At 40.5% G+C, this 16,458-nt stretch overlaps 1 protein-coding gene across 3 annotated transcripts in view; it reads left to right on the top strand.

The window, feature by feature from the left end:
• The window catches only part of PTPRB (protein tyrosine phosphatase receptor type B), a 60,725-nt gene that overhangs the window by 32,086 nt on the left and 12,181 nt on the right, over nt 1-16,458 (top strand). For all 3 annotated transcript variants that reach the window (XM_032688238.1, XM_032688237.1, XM_032688239.1), the window contains 14 exons: nt 55-321; nt 1,639-1,902; nt 2,885-3,148; nt 4,080-4,343; nt 5,067-5,330; nt 6,151-6,420; nt 7,072-7,335; nt 8,183-8,446; nt 8,827-9,108; nt 10,283-10,561; nt 12,450-12,599; nt 13,824-14,067; nt 15,253-15,359; nt 15,879-15,978. In XM_032688238.1, the coding sequence (XP_032544129.1) occupies nt 55-321; nt 1,639-1,902; nt 2,885-3,148; nt 4,080-4,343; nt 5,067-5,330; nt 6,151-6,420; nt 7,072-7,335; nt 8,183-8,446; nt 8,827-9,108; nt 10,283-10,561; nt 12,450-12,599; nt 13,824-14,067; nt 15,253-15,359; nt 15,879-15,978 (3,283 nt within the window). The remainder of the gene's footprint in view (nt 1-54; nt 322-1,638; nt 1,903-2,884; nt 3,149-4,079; nt 4,344-5,066; nt 5,331-6,150; nt 6,421-7,071; nt 7,336-8,182; nt 8,447-8,826; nt 9,109-10,282; nt 10,562-12,449; nt 12,600-13,823; nt 14,068-15,252; nt 15,360-15,878; nt 15,979-16,458) is intronic.

The raw sequence follows: 16,458 nt of genomic DNA, 5'->3' as shown, positions 1-16,458 counted from the left end.
GATTCTGTTTTGTTTTGTTTCTCCTCAGTAATATTAAGACAATTTTATTTTCAGTGCCAGCCCAAGTGACTGATCTGATTGTGGCAAGTCAGGGATCAACCAACAGCTTATTCACCAACTGGACAAGAGCTCCGGGAGATGTAGACTCATACCAAGTGCTATTGATTCACGAGAATGTTGTCATTAAAAATGACACTGTTCCCAGTGAAACCAACAGATATCACTTCTATGCTCTGAAACCTGGAGGACTCTATTCAGTTGTTGTCACCACTGTCAGTGGAGGGATATCTTCAAGGCAAAAGATTGCAGAGGGAAGTACAGGTAAAAAGGAAAATACTCCAGCGTGTCTTTTCTTAGTTCTTAAAAGATGAATTTATTAAAGAGAATGGTCTTGTGATTAAGCCACTGCACTGGGAATCCAGAATTATGGGACTTTCATCTATATAATTCCTGTATGTGACCTCAGGCACGCTGTGGGTCCAGATTCATGTAAACGTAGCTTTAGGGAGCTAACTGCTCTGCCTACAACAGGCATTCCATACAGCAGGATCACTCTGTAATAAAGACAAAAATATACCCTGAGAGTAATGTACAGCTGTGGTGGTGAATCACTCCTTGGAAGAGACTTTCTTGTTCCATTGACTACATGGTGGTGTAGAGTGATTGCTCCTTACTTAGGTGTGCCAACTGTCTGCCTAAAAGTAGTGGGATGAATCTGTGTTTCAGTTTCTCATGACCCATTCTTTTTCTCTAATGCACCATCAAAGAATGTCCACCAGGGTTAATTACTCATTATGACGCTCTTCTGTACTGCATAGCACAGGATTTACTGTTACATCAAATTCTCTAAGTTTAAAGACTCGTGAAATATAGTACCAGTTGTTCGGATATTTAGATAGAGGAAAAATTTGACAACACAGTGCAATTTCACCCTTTGTGTGAATTTGGCAAAGGCCAAGCATTCTGCAGTTTGCTCCAATGTTATCCTTGAAAACAACTGTTTTCAGAGGAAAAAAACAAAAACAAAGCTGAAAAAACAACTGGAGAAGAATAATACTAAAAGGCTTAAGTACATAAACATTTTGTAAAATCTGAGTTTTTTGTCTCTGACAGCTGGTGGCCAGCCCCTCTACAGAGGTAAGTCAGTTCAGTGCATCAGAGTCCAGTGAAAATGTGGCAGTTCATTATTTTTAAGCTCTGCCAATGTAATACCTCTGAGAGTTTTGTACATGAGTGATGGTAGTTCTGGCAGCGTGGAACCTTTGAGCTCACCTTGAAAAAAAAGTGGCATTCATGTTTTGGCCACTAGGCGTCAGAGAACTCACTGGAAATGAAACACATTCAGCTATGGGCCTCAAGGTCCTACCAGCCTCAGTAGTTATTGCTGTTACTGAGGAATGGCAATTTGAGAGGATAATTCAGCTTCTGGGATTTTAGAAGTGCTGGGATTATGCCACCAAAGACAATTTCCTTCACTATATTCAAAAAAGCAGTTGAACATTGCTAAGTGGGAGTCAGTGCAGTACTTTTCAGGAGTCCCAGACTGCTTATTTTGCAGAGGATAGTATTCCAGGCATTTCTACAACAATAAGAATTGACTAGTTAAAGCTTTTTTGGTTTTTCCTCTTTGTTTCACAGTTCCTTCCAGCGTGACTGGAGTAACAGTAAATAACTCAGGTCGCAGTGACTACCTCAGTGTGTCTTGGCTGCCAGCTTCTGGAGATGTAGACAGTTACTTGGTAACACTCTCTCACCATGACCAGATTGTTCAGACTCTCACCATTCCCAAATCCTTCAGTGAATGCTCCTTCAGCAACCTTACTCCTGGAACACTTTACAAAGTGATGATAACCACAAAGAGTGGGAAGTATGAAAATTATACCTTCAGCCAGGAACGAACAGGTAAAGAGAGGCTCTGAACAAATCCAATCACTGTAACCACTTTGTATAGCCATTATCAATGATTTATCAATATCTGATCAATCTGGGATAGGTGCGTAGGGGTTGGAGGCTCAAACCATGAAATTACAGCTTTATAGACTTAGTTTTATTCTTGTGCCCTTGTTGCTGCTTTACATCCTACAAAAATACTTTAGTGTGAATAAAAATCGTGTCGGTCCTTAGGAGTGAGCAGAAATCACGTATCAGTTTTGGTTCAAATGCGTTGTTCTGCCCTTAACCCCTCTACTTGGCTCTTCAAGTATATCCTGCAGAGTATCTCCCCAGAAAGTTACTCAAGCACTGAAAGAACAGGTTAGGGTAGGCTAACTAGTGCAATGTTAGCAAGGTATCACAATAATGAGTAACGTCCATGTCAATTGGTTTTAGTGTTGTAACACACGTGTCTATGGTTTTGGTCATGCTGAGTTCCAGAATATTATAACAGGAATAGAGAAATCTCAGAAAAGGATGGCAATAATGATGGGAAGCTTTTTAAAACTTTCTCAAGGATTGAAAAGACTGAGACTTTATACTTGGTAAACCAGTAGAATAAAAGAAAGATGGTAAGGGGTGTTAAAATGACAAAGAGTATCAAGTTAAAGGAATTTTAGTCTTCTCATGATGTAAGTGAAAATCTAAGGAAAATCCTGTAAATATGGAGGACTAAACTGAGGATTAGTGTGAACCTGTGGAAGTCAGTACTATAAGCAAAATTGACCAAGTTCCTTAAGACCAAAAATTGGAAAGGCAAACCATTGTCATATGATGTAAAGCAGCCTGGAAACCGCAGTTACTCTTTTATTGCTTAAATCCACATTGTGGTCTTTTTGCAGCTTCCTTACAAAAGCCTGGTAATTACCACAAATATAGTCCACTACCTCAACTCCAATTAGTTCAGAAAGTTATTGCTTTATGAATCTTTAACTATGTTTTTTTCTTTCAGTCCCTTCAAGTGTTCAGGGACTTACTGTCAGCAATTCAGCCAGAAGTGACTACTTGAGGGTGTCCTGGTTACATGCATCTGGGTATTTTGATAATTATGAAGTGATCATCAGGAACAACAACGATTTCATCCAAACAAAAAGTGTCCCAAAGGATGAAAATGAATGTGTGTTCACTAATCTGGTCCCAGGGAGGCAGTACAGTGTCACGGTCAGCACAAGGAGTGGGAAATACGAAACTAGTGAAAGGGTCTATGGCAGAACAAGTAAGTAAACACCCTGGAAACATTCTGAGACACCTCGGGGGTTTTTTTATTTCCCATACCCAGGCACAAAAATCTGATATGATTTTAACATAGAATGCTGCTGTGTCTCTTTGAATGTGTATTATTCCAAATACAGAAAGCAGTATTTAGTTTATGACCAGCTTTTAAGTTGCAAACATATAAAAAGTGCTGTGTTGTGATTTTGGAAAGCAAATCTTGAACCATTGAAAACTGGAAAACGGTTTTCCACGTAAACTTACTATTTATAATTAAATTATGCTGGAATGTACAAGACAGGTTTTTTTCTGGTCATGGAAATGTATAAAGAAGAAGATAGACTAGACCTTAGTCTACTCAAACTACCCCAAGAACTGAAATTGGAGAGCATGGAGCAGAGGTAGTAAGGTGGCTAGTTGTGAGCCAGCAGGGATCTGGAGGCAATCTACCTGTCTTCACCTAGCACTGTGTGTGAGTTAAGGAGCCATGCTGAGACAACTGAGTTTATTAACACAGATGCAACACTGGGCAAAAACAACTGACCTGTGTCTGGCAGGAGTTGGAAACTGCGTATTGTGTTGCTGCATCCCACAGATGGATTGCCTTGGCTCTGCACTAGCTCAGGCCTCTTTGCACCATATTTGTTGTACATGAGATCTTACTCAGCTTCTGTTGGCTAGGCAAACTCCCTGCAGTCTCCATTATTATTCATTCATTATTTTTATGCTGATAGACTGGGGACTCCTGTTCTGAAATGGGACCTTCCAGTGTTAGATGGGGTGCAAACCACCCAAATAACTGCAATATACTGCTTTTCCTAGGGAACTGAATGAAAAGTTTTAGCTCGGAAGCGTGGCTTCAGAGCTGTTAGCTTTTTGCTGTGATCTGTTAGTAAGTACTGAGACGTGTCCTATCTTTCTTCTTACCTCTTCAGTGCCAGAGTCAGTGAAGGAACTGACTCTTAGTAACAGGAGCACAGAAGATCTGCAGGTAACTTGGTCAAAGGCTGAGGGGGATGTTGATAAATATGAGATTCAACTCCTCTTCAATGATATGAAGATCTTCCCACCCATTTTCCTTGGGAACACCATTGAGGAGTATTGGTTCACAGCTCTGACTCCAGGACGTCTATACAAAATTCTTGTCTTGACCATCAGTGGAGATGCACAACGTGCTACTTTCATAGAAGGCCTGACAAGTAAGAAATAATGTGGTATTTAAAATGTGTTGAGGCTTCTCTAGAATGAAGCACTGAAAATCAAAGGTGAACCATGATCTTATTTGAGCTCCTGTAGCACTGGCTCAAAGACATCAGATCTCATTGAAAATAACACTAGTACTACAAACAAATTGATCTGTTGCTTAATAAACAAATGTCACAGTTACCAATATTTGATTATTGGCAGATCATCTGATTTGTTGCATGGGAATGGTATTGAAATGTCAGCATTTGGGTTTCTGTTATTCCTATACACACCAGTTGTTTGCTCAGTATCTGTATTAAATCACTATTTTACACCTCTGTTACCCACCTGAAATGAATGGGTGAGATAATAACTGCAGAATGGCTAATTAACTAAGGGTACATGAAGAGCTTTGATTTTTTGAGATGTTTTCAAAATATCATTTGGACAAGAGGGAGGTTATGCAAATAAAAGGAGGCAGAAACTTTTTTGTTTATGTTGTGTTTTCTTTACTTTTGCTCCTATGAAAACAGAGAATTGCTTTTCTAAAATGGTGTAATCCTACACGAATGTCTTCAACTTTACTTGTGTTTACCAGTGTCTGAAATTACTTGTACCTGTAAATGATCTTTGTGCTTTGAATCATTTGCTGTGGCCATTAAAAGGTAGAAAGTAGAAAGTCTGTATCAAACAGGAAATTTGTGAGCAGGTGCCTTTTTGTTCCCTTTTTTTTCCAGTTCCGAGCGTGGTCAGAAACATTCACGTGTCACCTAATGGCATGACAAACAGCCTGAAAGTGAGCTGGACTCCTGGAGGTGGAGATGTTGATTCCTATACGGTGACCATATTTCAGCAAAACCATCAGCTTGATTTCCAGAGTGTCTCCAAACATGTTTCCGAGCACACATTTCACAAGTTGGAAGCTGGGGAGCAGTACCGGGTGGTGGTGCAGTCTAACAGTGGCACCTTGCACAACAGCGTAGCAGCTTTTGGGAGAACAAGTACGTTTCTTTTGAGATAAGGAGCAAGTTGCATTATGTCTTCCCAGAAACTGATCCTTATTCAATAGTGTTTATGAAGGTACCATTGGATATGGGGACACCCAGACTCATGAGTGACATATTAGACTTTATATCAAAGTCATGACTCTTGCAAACACTTAGCATGGGTCTGTTAATACCAGTGAGATGTGTCACGTGAGTAGCTTTACCTGGGTGAATGTGCGTGGAATTCAAGTCCCCAGCCCAAAGTCTGCCTTCATGGGACGAGTGCAGTACCAACCCTCTCGTGTTTTAGCAGAGCCCATTGCATGATCAGGGCTTGTTAGACAATGTATTGCTCCAGTATCCTGCACGTCAGAACATATAAAACAATGCAACAGCTTGCTTTTAATCTATTCTCTCTCTTTAGCATCTACATGTATTAATTATCTGTGGCCTTGTGCAACAGCTGCTGGCTAACATTTTCTTTTCTGTGCCACTATTTTGCACCAGTTTACCACTTTATTTTTCAGGTTTTTTCTCGTATACCTTTATTAACTGTTTTGGTCAGTTCATCTCACTCTCCTTCTCCCTCTTTTCATGATAGTTAATAGATATCTCTTGCTTCTCCATGCCCAGTTCAGATGTCCATGATGCTCTTTACATTTGTCTGATTGTATTTATGTCTAGGAATTATTTGTTTTCATCAACGTATGCAGACATTGCTTTTCCCACAAGTGAACTTGAAAGTGTATGAAGTTATGTTCTATTAATTACTTATATTTGTGTATTGAATGGTCTGTATTTCACCTGGTAATGTCCTGCCTTTAATTGTTTCCAGTTCCAGCCTCTGTCCAGGAATTATTAGCTGATCATGCTTACAGCAGTCATTCCTTGTTAGTAACCTGGCAGAAAGCTCCTGGTGTAGCTGAGAGATATGACATTCTGCTCTTGAATGAACAAGGAGTCCTCCTGAGCAACAAATCAGAGCCAGCTGCTGCCAAACAGCACAAATTTGAAGATTTATTAGCTGGCAAGAAGTATAAAATACAAGTTTTGACAGTCAGTGGTGGGCTCTTCAGTAAGCGTGCAGAAACTGTTGGCCGAACAGGTAATTAGAACATCTTGGTTTATTTATAGTTCCCTCAGTCAGATATCATTAAATACATGAATCATCTATATATCTTGATTCTGGAAAGATTCTAGTAAGGAACAAACTCCAGATATTTATGCATCATTTTTCTTGATATGTGCTTGCTAGGTCAATCTGAAATTTGTTATCATAATAATGCAACCATGGTTCATAATAAGGATGTTAAACCAAAGTGCTGAATGATTCCCTCGGTTGGTCTGTTGTGAAACTACCTGAATGCTTTATTGTCAATCAGGTTTTTAAATCATAATCTCGAGGCTCTTAGTGCAGGATTTGATGTTAATGTACATCTCTAAACTCAGAGCCAAGTGCCACATCTTGCTTGCAGTCTTTACTCATTTGAAGATTCCTGTTGAAACTGATGGACAATTCTGTGTGAGTACAGGCTGGAGAATCAGACCCACTGGAAAATACAAGTATTGTATTGGAGAAGATTCACTAGCATATCATAAATGCTTTCCTCTTGTTTCTGACTGTTGCTGTTGATGTTTTTTAGCTACTTGTGGCTTAATTGAGATGTATTCCAGCCATGAGTTGTTACTTTACTAAAGGTTCAGCTTAGTGGCTAGACTCTTTGGTATTTACTCTTGCATTTATCCTTCTTTGCAGTTCCAGCAGCTGTTACAAATCTGAAAGTCACAGAGAACACCACTGATCGACTGTCCTTCAGCTGGACCACCTCGCAAGGGGAGCTTGATTCATATGACATCTTCCTGTACAACCCAGACAAATCCCTTCATGACAGGATTTCAGGAGAGCAGCACCTCCAGCAGTGTTCATTCCAGAACCTACGTCAAGGCAGGATGTATCGAATGGTGATTGTTACCCACAGTGGAGACCTCACTAATGAGTCATCTATCTTTGGAAGAACAGGCAAGAACATCCAAGAAAACCACCTGTGCTCATGGGGGACACCAGTGAGCTGGTCTGAGTCTGATGCTCATACTAGATTAAAGCAACTTTTAGAAATATCAAAATTGTCTCTTATGTTTAAAAAGCATTAGCTAAATAAAAAGGTAAATTCTGAATGACATGGTTACAGCAGGAAAAATTAAGCAAAAAACTTTACAATAGTTCCTAGGAACTCAAGTCAGGAAAAGAGCATATCAATGTATGCTGCTTAAGCCTTAAGGGGAAATGGCTGTCTCCCATCCTGAAAGCAGTATTGGTCTATGAGTGGAAAAGGCAAAAAGGCAAACCAAGTCAGGTTAATGGGATAAGCAATCTACTGGTGAAGTAAAACTTTTTTCCCAATGGCAGCTCTGGCTGCAGCTCTGTGTTTGTTCAGCCACATGTGGGAAGCAGAGTTTTCTAAACAGCTCTAGCAACTCTAGCACCCTGTGAAACCTTTCTTTATTCTAGGGAGGCACCATATAGTAACCCCTCCTTCGTAAGACTGTGTCTGTGCAGTGCTGTACTTTCTTCAGCTATCTCAGAATTGGATGTTTCCAAACACTGACTGGGAAAAAGCTGCTTAACACTTGAAAAACTGTCCATTATAAACATTTCAACCTCTCTTGGGAACAGTGGCCGTTCAAACTAAGAATCAGCTCCTGATGCTACCAGGATGCTTCCTGGTGCTTCCTGGCTTTTTGGCCAGCTGTGGTGGCTACTAATTTTACTACATGACTGTTGTTACAGGATAAGTATAAGGTCTGGTTGCTTCTTCTCACCCTAAGGATGTTCTACATAAAAAAATACTCGTTCCTGTTTTTTTCAGTACCTGCCCCAGTCGTTGGTCTCAAGGCATCCAACCGAAACATGACAGACAGTCTGTGGTTCACCTGGGGTCCAGCAGCAGGAGATGTTGACTTCTATGAGCTGAATCTTTACAACCCAAATGGGACACAGAAAGAAACCTGGCAAAGGAAAGACCTGAAAGAGTGGCATTTCCAGGGGCTCATTCCTGGCAGAAAGTACACTTTGGTTGTGGTGACTCACAGTGGTGATCTGATCAACACAGCAAACGCTGAAGGAAGAACAGGTATGGGATTTCTTTTTTTGTCCCATCTGTCTGAATTCATATTAGTTCACAACTATGCAACAGACCTATTCTGAGGAAGGATTTATTACATAAGTCGTTGAAGGTGAAAAGATAAAGAATAACCTTAAGTATGTTAAACTGATGGAGAGTGAAAGAAAAACAGTCATCACTGTTTTTCTTCCAAACGCTCAGGAATATGTAATGTCCATGAAAGTGACCATCATCAGCACAGGTGTGGTAGCTGGCTGTGTACACAGGATAACACAGACTACTTTGTGCTGCATGAAGAAAATAATGCATGTTTCATCTTATTTGTCTTGTGTAAAAATTTGTTAAGAATCTCTTTTTCTTCTTTCCTTTTTTCCCATCTTTCTGTGTAGCACCCAGCCCCCCTAACACTGTATCGTTTACTGATGTTGCAAACACCTCTTTATCAGTCACGTGGCTGGGTCCTCCAGACTGGACAGACTATGACGATTTTGAGTTGCAGTGGCTTCCAAAGGATCCCCTCACAGTATTCAATCCCTACAGCAGCAGCAAATCTAAAGTACGTATCATCTATGGCCTGCGACCAGGAAGACTCTATGAGTTCAGTGTCAGAACCGTCAGTGGCGACAACTGGAAGACATACAGTCAGTCACAGTCTGCAAGTGTGAGAACGAGTAAGTAACAATTCCCATTGCACCCTAACACTCAGCTGGAGAAGATGCAAAACTGTTAAATCTTACCAATTTGTTACATAGTCAGTAATCTCTGTTAATTAATTCATGAATTCAGTGGTGAATTCAGCTACATTCTAAGCCCTTGCTGTGTGCAAGGTCAACTGTTTAAAAGATTGAAAATGTACATATATTTATAATTTTCACATCCAGAGTGGGACTGTTTGGTTGCAGAGCCTGAATCAATCAGTTTCAGGGGTAAAATAAGGTTGAATATGCAAACTTCTCTTGACAGTAGGATATTGAAATAAAATATTTCTGAATGATAAGACAGGAAGGATGAATGAAACTGTGCTGTACTAGATTTGAAACTGGAATCAGTATTTCACTGCTCTGCGTTTCTGTCTGTGTCTGTGGATCTTTATTATCTCTAGCAACCTCAGTAACAGGCTGATTTGAAAAAGTGACCTGGAATTGTAAAAATAACTGAGCCTTGGCAAATCCTCATGTCATTTGGGATGGGATTCAGCTCTCAACTGATATCTGTGTTTAGTAAGCTGTATAGCTCTGTAGATTTAATTCAGCACATTAATTAAAATTTCACCTGTATTTAATCACTTAAATGTAATGTCTGCCATCTGAAAGTGATATCCTGTTTTTGTTATATGTCGCATGTTATAAATGGTGCTCCCATATTACATGGATGAAACATCCGTCTGTGGTATGTTTTAGTAATATGGACACACCACATTCTACCCAGGAAACCAGATCAGTCATGAGATGACAGTATCAATATTGACTGGTACTTATGACCACATGTAACCTCCAAATAAGTTGTAACAGCGTTCTAGAAATCCGTTGTTTTGCAGTGTTGCTGTTCTTGTTAAGACTTCAGTGAGTAAGTTTTCTTGGCTTGTTTTCACAGTTAATTACTAAAGCTTCACAAACCTAATGGGGCTGATGTCACTAGATCTGATTTCAGATGGCTAAAATGAGTTAGAGGGCCTTGCATAATAATCAGACAACACACATTTGCAGGAGAGATGGGAATTCTGACTCACAGCCTCCTGCTCTTATCTAATGGTTAATGCAGAATCTAGGAGCTGTAATGTGAGCAGAGAATGTACGATGCCTGTCCCTTTTCTCACTGAGCTTAAACTTCTCAACGTTTCTCTAGAACCAGACAAGATACAAAGTCTTCACTGTCGGCCCCAAACCTCCACTGCCATCGCGTGTTCCTGGACTCCTCCTGATTCTGACTTTGATGGGTATAGCATTGAATGCAAAAAAATGGACACTCGTGAAGTGGAATTTTCTAAAAGGATAGAAAAAGACAAATCTCTACTTAATATCATGACCCTCGTTCCCCATAGACGATACCTGGTGTCCATCAAGGTGCATTCTGCAGACATGACGAGTGAAGTAGTTGAAGACAGCACCATCACAATGATTGATCGTAAGTGGGATTCTGGGTTGCCCTGAAGAGAGGCAGTGAGCAGCACTAAGCAGTTGCTTGTGTTGGTTAGACAGCAAAAGGAGTTCTGAACTCCACAATTGGCAATGTGTGGCACTTATAATCTTGTGGCTGAAGTAGACTGAACCTGTCCTTTGGTCCCTGCTGTGACAGACAGTGCAAGATTTTGGCTATATTGCCTCTCATTACATTGCCAGACCCAATTATTTGGCTCATTCATGAAATATAGCCTGAGAAACATAAACAGTTATCCCTGTCCTCATCGTCACATACCTTCAATTGTCTTCATGGTTGTTGCTTGGCTTCCTGTGTCTGCCGTTTCCTCTCATGGATTGGAGGATAGAAGTCATCCTCAGCACAAATATGCATCAATAAGCACACTGGATTGTGGTACTTTGTTCTCTTTGGGTTTCTGTACACTCTTCTGAGGCGCTACTTGACCAAATCACTTGCAGGAATTTTAGCTGAGGGAGGATCACAGATATCCATAGCATATGTTTTGAACTAGTTTCTTCAGTTTCTCCACCTGTAGGCTGCTGAGTGGAGGGCAGCAGTAGCATCTGCTGGTGCCTTTGAACTACCAGGCATCACCTCAATCAACAACCTGCCATCACTGACCTAGAGCTGCTCCAGTTTTTGCAGCACCTCAGGATTCAATGGCACATTCCGTGCAAAGGCTTGAACTGTTCCAGGGCTAAACTTCTCAAAAATTACAGGATGGCCAGGAAGCCTGTATTCAGGGATACCTCTATAACTACTTATTAAAAGCCACATTTTTTTGAAATGCTAGATCATAAAAGTAATGTTTGCTTTGGGAGCTATTCTGCCATCAGTTGCCTTTTAATTGCAACCTTGTAATCTTCCTCTACCACAAAGAATGCTGCAAATCCAGATGTAGTAAGAACTAGCTATTCGTGTCACAAGAAGTGAGACTGAGTCCTGTTGGAAGGTTAGCTGTTTCACATTTGTTATTGTTTCATGCTTCACCTGTGTTTGCTGTCACTTACTTGTTTTGAACACTGCTGCTCTCCCAGACCCTGGTTAACACTGGAGACCCTACCTCAAGGGAATGCAAAAAATTGCAGCTAGACTTTGTAGAGGTTTAGCTAAACTAAGAGGTTTAGCTAAAGTACATATAAATACGTGAATTATTGGTTCTTTTGAAATTTAGCCACCTTTTACGTATTTGATGTTTCCCATGTGTGCAATATAGTTTCAGTAATACAGATTGTTAAAAGATTCAGCAATGTAGATCCTTAAATTCCCCACTTTTACTACACTTTCTTCCCTGCGTACTTCGCTTTTCAGCGAAGTACTTCTGCTGTGTCACTGTTCAAGGTATACCTTTGTGTCATACAAAGAATATTTCCTATGGAAATTCTGCAGTCAGTCTGGAAAATGGTACTCTGTAGTTGAATGCTGTGTCTGGCTGACTCTGTTCCTCTGGAAAAGGAAGCAGGAGTATAGGTGCTTAAAATAGGTAAATTCCTGTAGTGAGTGTGCTAAGTGGCCTCCAAATGCCTATCTTAATTAAACCTGTGTCATTTTCAGTAGCTACAATTTCTGATTTCATAGACTTAACAAGATTTTAATACATTTCCATGTGTGCTTCTGCAGGAATTCCCGCTGAGGATCTGTCACTGTTATTATGGTGAACTCACTACTGGCTTGTTTCATCTTTTGGCAGTTTCCCTGTGGGAGGTGAAGACACTTCCTTGTTTGCAAAGAGAATAGAATCAGAGACTTGGGTCCAGGCAGCGGAGATTTATTATAAATTGCATTTCCCTTACTAGATCTAGCTCACACCAAGTACATAGATAATGCTTTCTCTCTATTTTTTATTTATTTATTATTTATTTAAATTACTCAGGTCCCCCTCAGCCACCTCCAGACATACGAGTGAACAAAAGAGAGGTACTGATTACCAAATCCTCCATCAACTTTACTTTTAACTGCAGCTGGTTTAGTGATACTAATGGAGCTGTGAAGTACTTTACTGTGGTTGTGAGAGAGGCTGATGGTAAGTGTCGTGGTTTAATACTGTTCTCTTTACAGCCTATAGGAGTTACATGGGGAGGTACATCCCTATCACCGCACAGCAAAGGGGTTTCTCCTTGCCTAGTGCTGAGTATCATACAGGTTTTGGATCTATACTTCTTCCCTAGCCTGGGGATGTAGGAACTCAGTCCTATCCTCAGAGAGTGAGTATCAACTGCAGAGCTCAGACAGAAGGAGTAGTTAGCTTCTATACTCTAGGTTGCATTCTCATGTATGCTCAGACAGTTTCCATAGTAGGAGACTTATGTTGGATGCCATTGGCAGTGGACACAGAAGAAACTGCCCTGCTGTGAACAGATCTCAAAAGGTAGTTTAAATGTTAAGCGGAAACACTAAGGCAGCTCTTCTGGAGAGTCTTAGTAAGCCATGCTGAGAAGTCAAAGGTCTGCCAAGTTTGCTTACTGAAGAAAATTACTTTGCATGCAGCACTGTAAAACAGAACAGAAATTGTCCTTGTGGCATGCATGTAAACCTCCCTTTCTACAATTGACCTATATGAGAGAAATGAGATGCATGTTTCAACAATTAATACCTTGTTTTTAGAAGTGGCTTCATTTTCTGGCATGCCAGGACGTATTTTGTGACCCTTACGAAAGTTCCTTAATCTCTCTGTCCATCAGCCCTTAGGAAAAAAAGCAGAGATAATATTTCCACTCTCTGCTCTGCCATACTTGTGCCATAAAGGTCTTTGGGAAAGGGACTGCTCATTGCCATGGCTTTGCCTACCTGAGTCCTTTAACCATTATTGTGAATTTACGTTCAGGGAACCCCTGTCATTTCCTGTTGTTGTTCACTATATAGAGTAGACTTGACCGTGTCTGGATTTTTTTTACTTGCTTTTTTGAAATAGCTAGTAGTAGGATCCAGGAATCTGAATCACAGAAACTCCCACCAGCAGCACAGGAAAAAATGTCATAGTATTGAATTCGACCTATGCATGCCTATATCAGCGTTGTATCTGGGAAAGTTGCACTGAGGTCTTGCAAGGAAATCTGCCTAAAGAAATAATAGAAAGGTTGGTACTAGAAACAAGATACCCTAACCACTGTAGCTTTGTATTCATGAGGTAACCTCCAAGAAATAGAAAATTGGATAAGAATGTCTGTCAAGAGGATGAGCCTAGAAACTGCATCACATTAATGGCTGTGGCATCTGAACCTTCTGTCTTTCTCTGCACATGACGCAGGTAGTGAAGGACCAAAGCCTGATGAGCAGCACCCATTACCTTCCTACCTGGAGTACAAACACAACGACTCTATACGCATCTACCAGACAAATTATTTTGCCAGTAGATGTGCTGAAAATCCGGACAGCGACTATAAAAGCTTTGACATTAAGCTTGGAGGAGAAATGGAAAATCTGGGAGGAAAGTGTGATCCAGATCACCACAAATTCTGTGATGGACCTCTAAAGCCTCAAACTGCTTATAGGTTAGATTTATGTTGGTAGCTGTGCTCTTGTCACATTATTAGGCATGGTACTGTCTGTGTGCCTGATCCATTTGAGCTTCTGTAGATTAGTAATGTTCTTTGTGTTTCAATGTAAATTTATGAAAGCTTTCTCCATGCCCCCGGTCCATAGGTGACAGCCAGTCCTTCGCTAGTTTGGATATTACATGATTAATTATGCACAAAACTCTGTGCAGTGAATAGGTTTATTTATGTACTTCAACTTGATGGGAAGCTCTCCTATAGCTGCTAAATATTTCTTTGGAAAGACTTAATACCATCTGCTAAGTCAGAATAGTACTTAACAGGAGAAGGCAAACATGCTTCACTCAGTCTGTACACCAGCACTGCCCCACACCAGTCGTTCGGAACAAGCTAGAAAAACCTGGAGGTTATTCTATCCTGTGGCACTATCCCTAGGCTCCAGAGCTAGACCCAGGTTAGTGTAGGGTGTAGAAGATGGTGACTACCAAGACCAGGCTCAACAGTTGCACAGGCTGCGAGACCAAACATGAGCTCCAGTGGGGCTCAGCCATGCCCCTACCACTTCAGAGAGGCAAATACTCTCCCAGGAGATCTGCAGTATTCTCACTGAAAAGACACATGGACAAAAGGCACATACCAAGGAGTCTACATCATGCCTCTTAGCTGCTTCATCATCAAGACAATGCTACCCCACTATAGTCTGCTCTCATTAGGGCACGTTTCCCAAAAATTCAGTCTGGGAAATACCCGCATTACACGGAGAACCAAGAGGACTATAGCAAATCTCCATTAGCACAGCCATACCCAACCAAGTGAAGGGAAAATGTGTCCCCACCAAGAAGCATTTCTGAGTCCTCTCCCCTCTGCAGCTTCTGCTAGGCCTGCCTTCAGGCATAGGCAGGCTGTGTGCCAGCCGCCAGAGCCCATATGTTACCTCTGCCAGGGTACCTCAGAGCCCTCCACCTGTAGTAGCTGGGTTCCCCAATATTTAACTCAGGGATCAGTATGATTAATTAAGTAGAATACTGATTAATTAGTATTTAACTCAGGTGCCTGTTTTAAGAATTGTCTGTGGGGGTGGAAAGGTTTTAATTATCTCTAAGGGGCAAATAAGTTCTTACTTGTCTCCTGTTGGTTCTGAACGTCTAATGAGCCATAAGTGTAACAATTCTGCTTTTTTAGGATCAGCATACGAGCTTTTACCCAGCTTTTCAGTGAAGACCCAAAGGAACTTCCTAAACCACTCTTTGCAGATACCTTCTTCTCTTTGCCCATCACTACAGAGGCAGGTTAGTTTCAGGCTTGTTATCAGTGACTGTACCATGCACTTATATATTGCGCCTAAGAACACCCTGGTATCTAGAACTGTTTGTAAGGAGTGGAACAAAAATGGATTGCTCTGTGTGTCCTGAAGGCTGCTCTGAGTTGAGACTGGAGCCGTGGTTTATCTGGCTTCTGTTGAAAATTCAGAGAACTGCTTGCAGAGCTGCTGACAGTAGAGAAGAGGATGAATGCTCAGTGAACTGAGCATTCACCAAGAAAACTTCAAAGTGCAAAAGAACCAAACTCCCATATAATGGGGTTGTGCTTTCTTTTGATGTGTTTGGGAGTGAAAAATTTTGCGAAATGTTTGGAAAAAGTAAGGACAGAAAATCAAGGCCAAGTTTTAGCTAAGTGTTTAAGTGCCTTACACTTCCTTCTATTTAGCCATTTTCTTTAGCTGATAATAACAGATCCCTTGAGAGTTATCGATTCTCCAAGTCTTCTGATCTTTTCCTCAAGATATAAGTACACTGTTTTGTTTCCAGAGCCTCTGTTCGGAGTTATTGAAGGTGTGAGTGCTGGCTTGTTTCTGATTGTGATGTTGGTGGCTGTTACTGCTTTATTTGTCTGCAGACAGAAAGTTGGGTAAGTTGACTCCCTTTATCAGTCTCTGTTACTGAAGTAATGTCAATTTATATTTATTTAAGTAATACAGTATATAAAGTGTAACTGTAAAATTGGAGGAATGCACAGAACTATTCAACAGATGAAAATCTGTGTCCCCCAACATCTTCTGCACACTAAGTGTAGAACTTACATATTAAGAAATCTATATATTTTTTATTCAAATGATGTCATAATTATGTCATAGAGGATTCTTGTAACTTAGTTTTCATTAGGAGTCTGAATATATCTGAAAAACTGGTTTATCATTCAGACTGAATGTTTTGTCAAAAAAATGAAATGTTTCCAATTATGCATCTGCATTGTAGATATAAAGCTATTGAAACTGTTCATTTGGATATTGTCATTTCAATTCAAAAATACTGAGTATGGCATTTCCTCAGTGTCCAAAAGATTAGTTTAAACTTTACTTCTCATTTTTTGTCAATTACAGTTGTGTAT

The sequence above is a fragment of the Chiroxiphia lanceolata genome, chromosome 5 (assembly GCF_009829145.1).
Source record: "Chiroxiphia lanceolata isolate bChiLan1 chromosome 5, bChiLan1.pri, whole genome shotgun sequence".
In the NCBI taxonomy this organism is placed as follows: domain Eukaryota; kingdom Metazoa; phylum Chordata; class Aves; order Passeriformes; family Pipridae; genus Chiroxiphia; species Chiroxiphia lanceolata.
The sequence above is the reverse complement of the archived record's forward strand: the minus strand, read 5'-3'. Positions and strand labels throughout refer to the sequence as shown.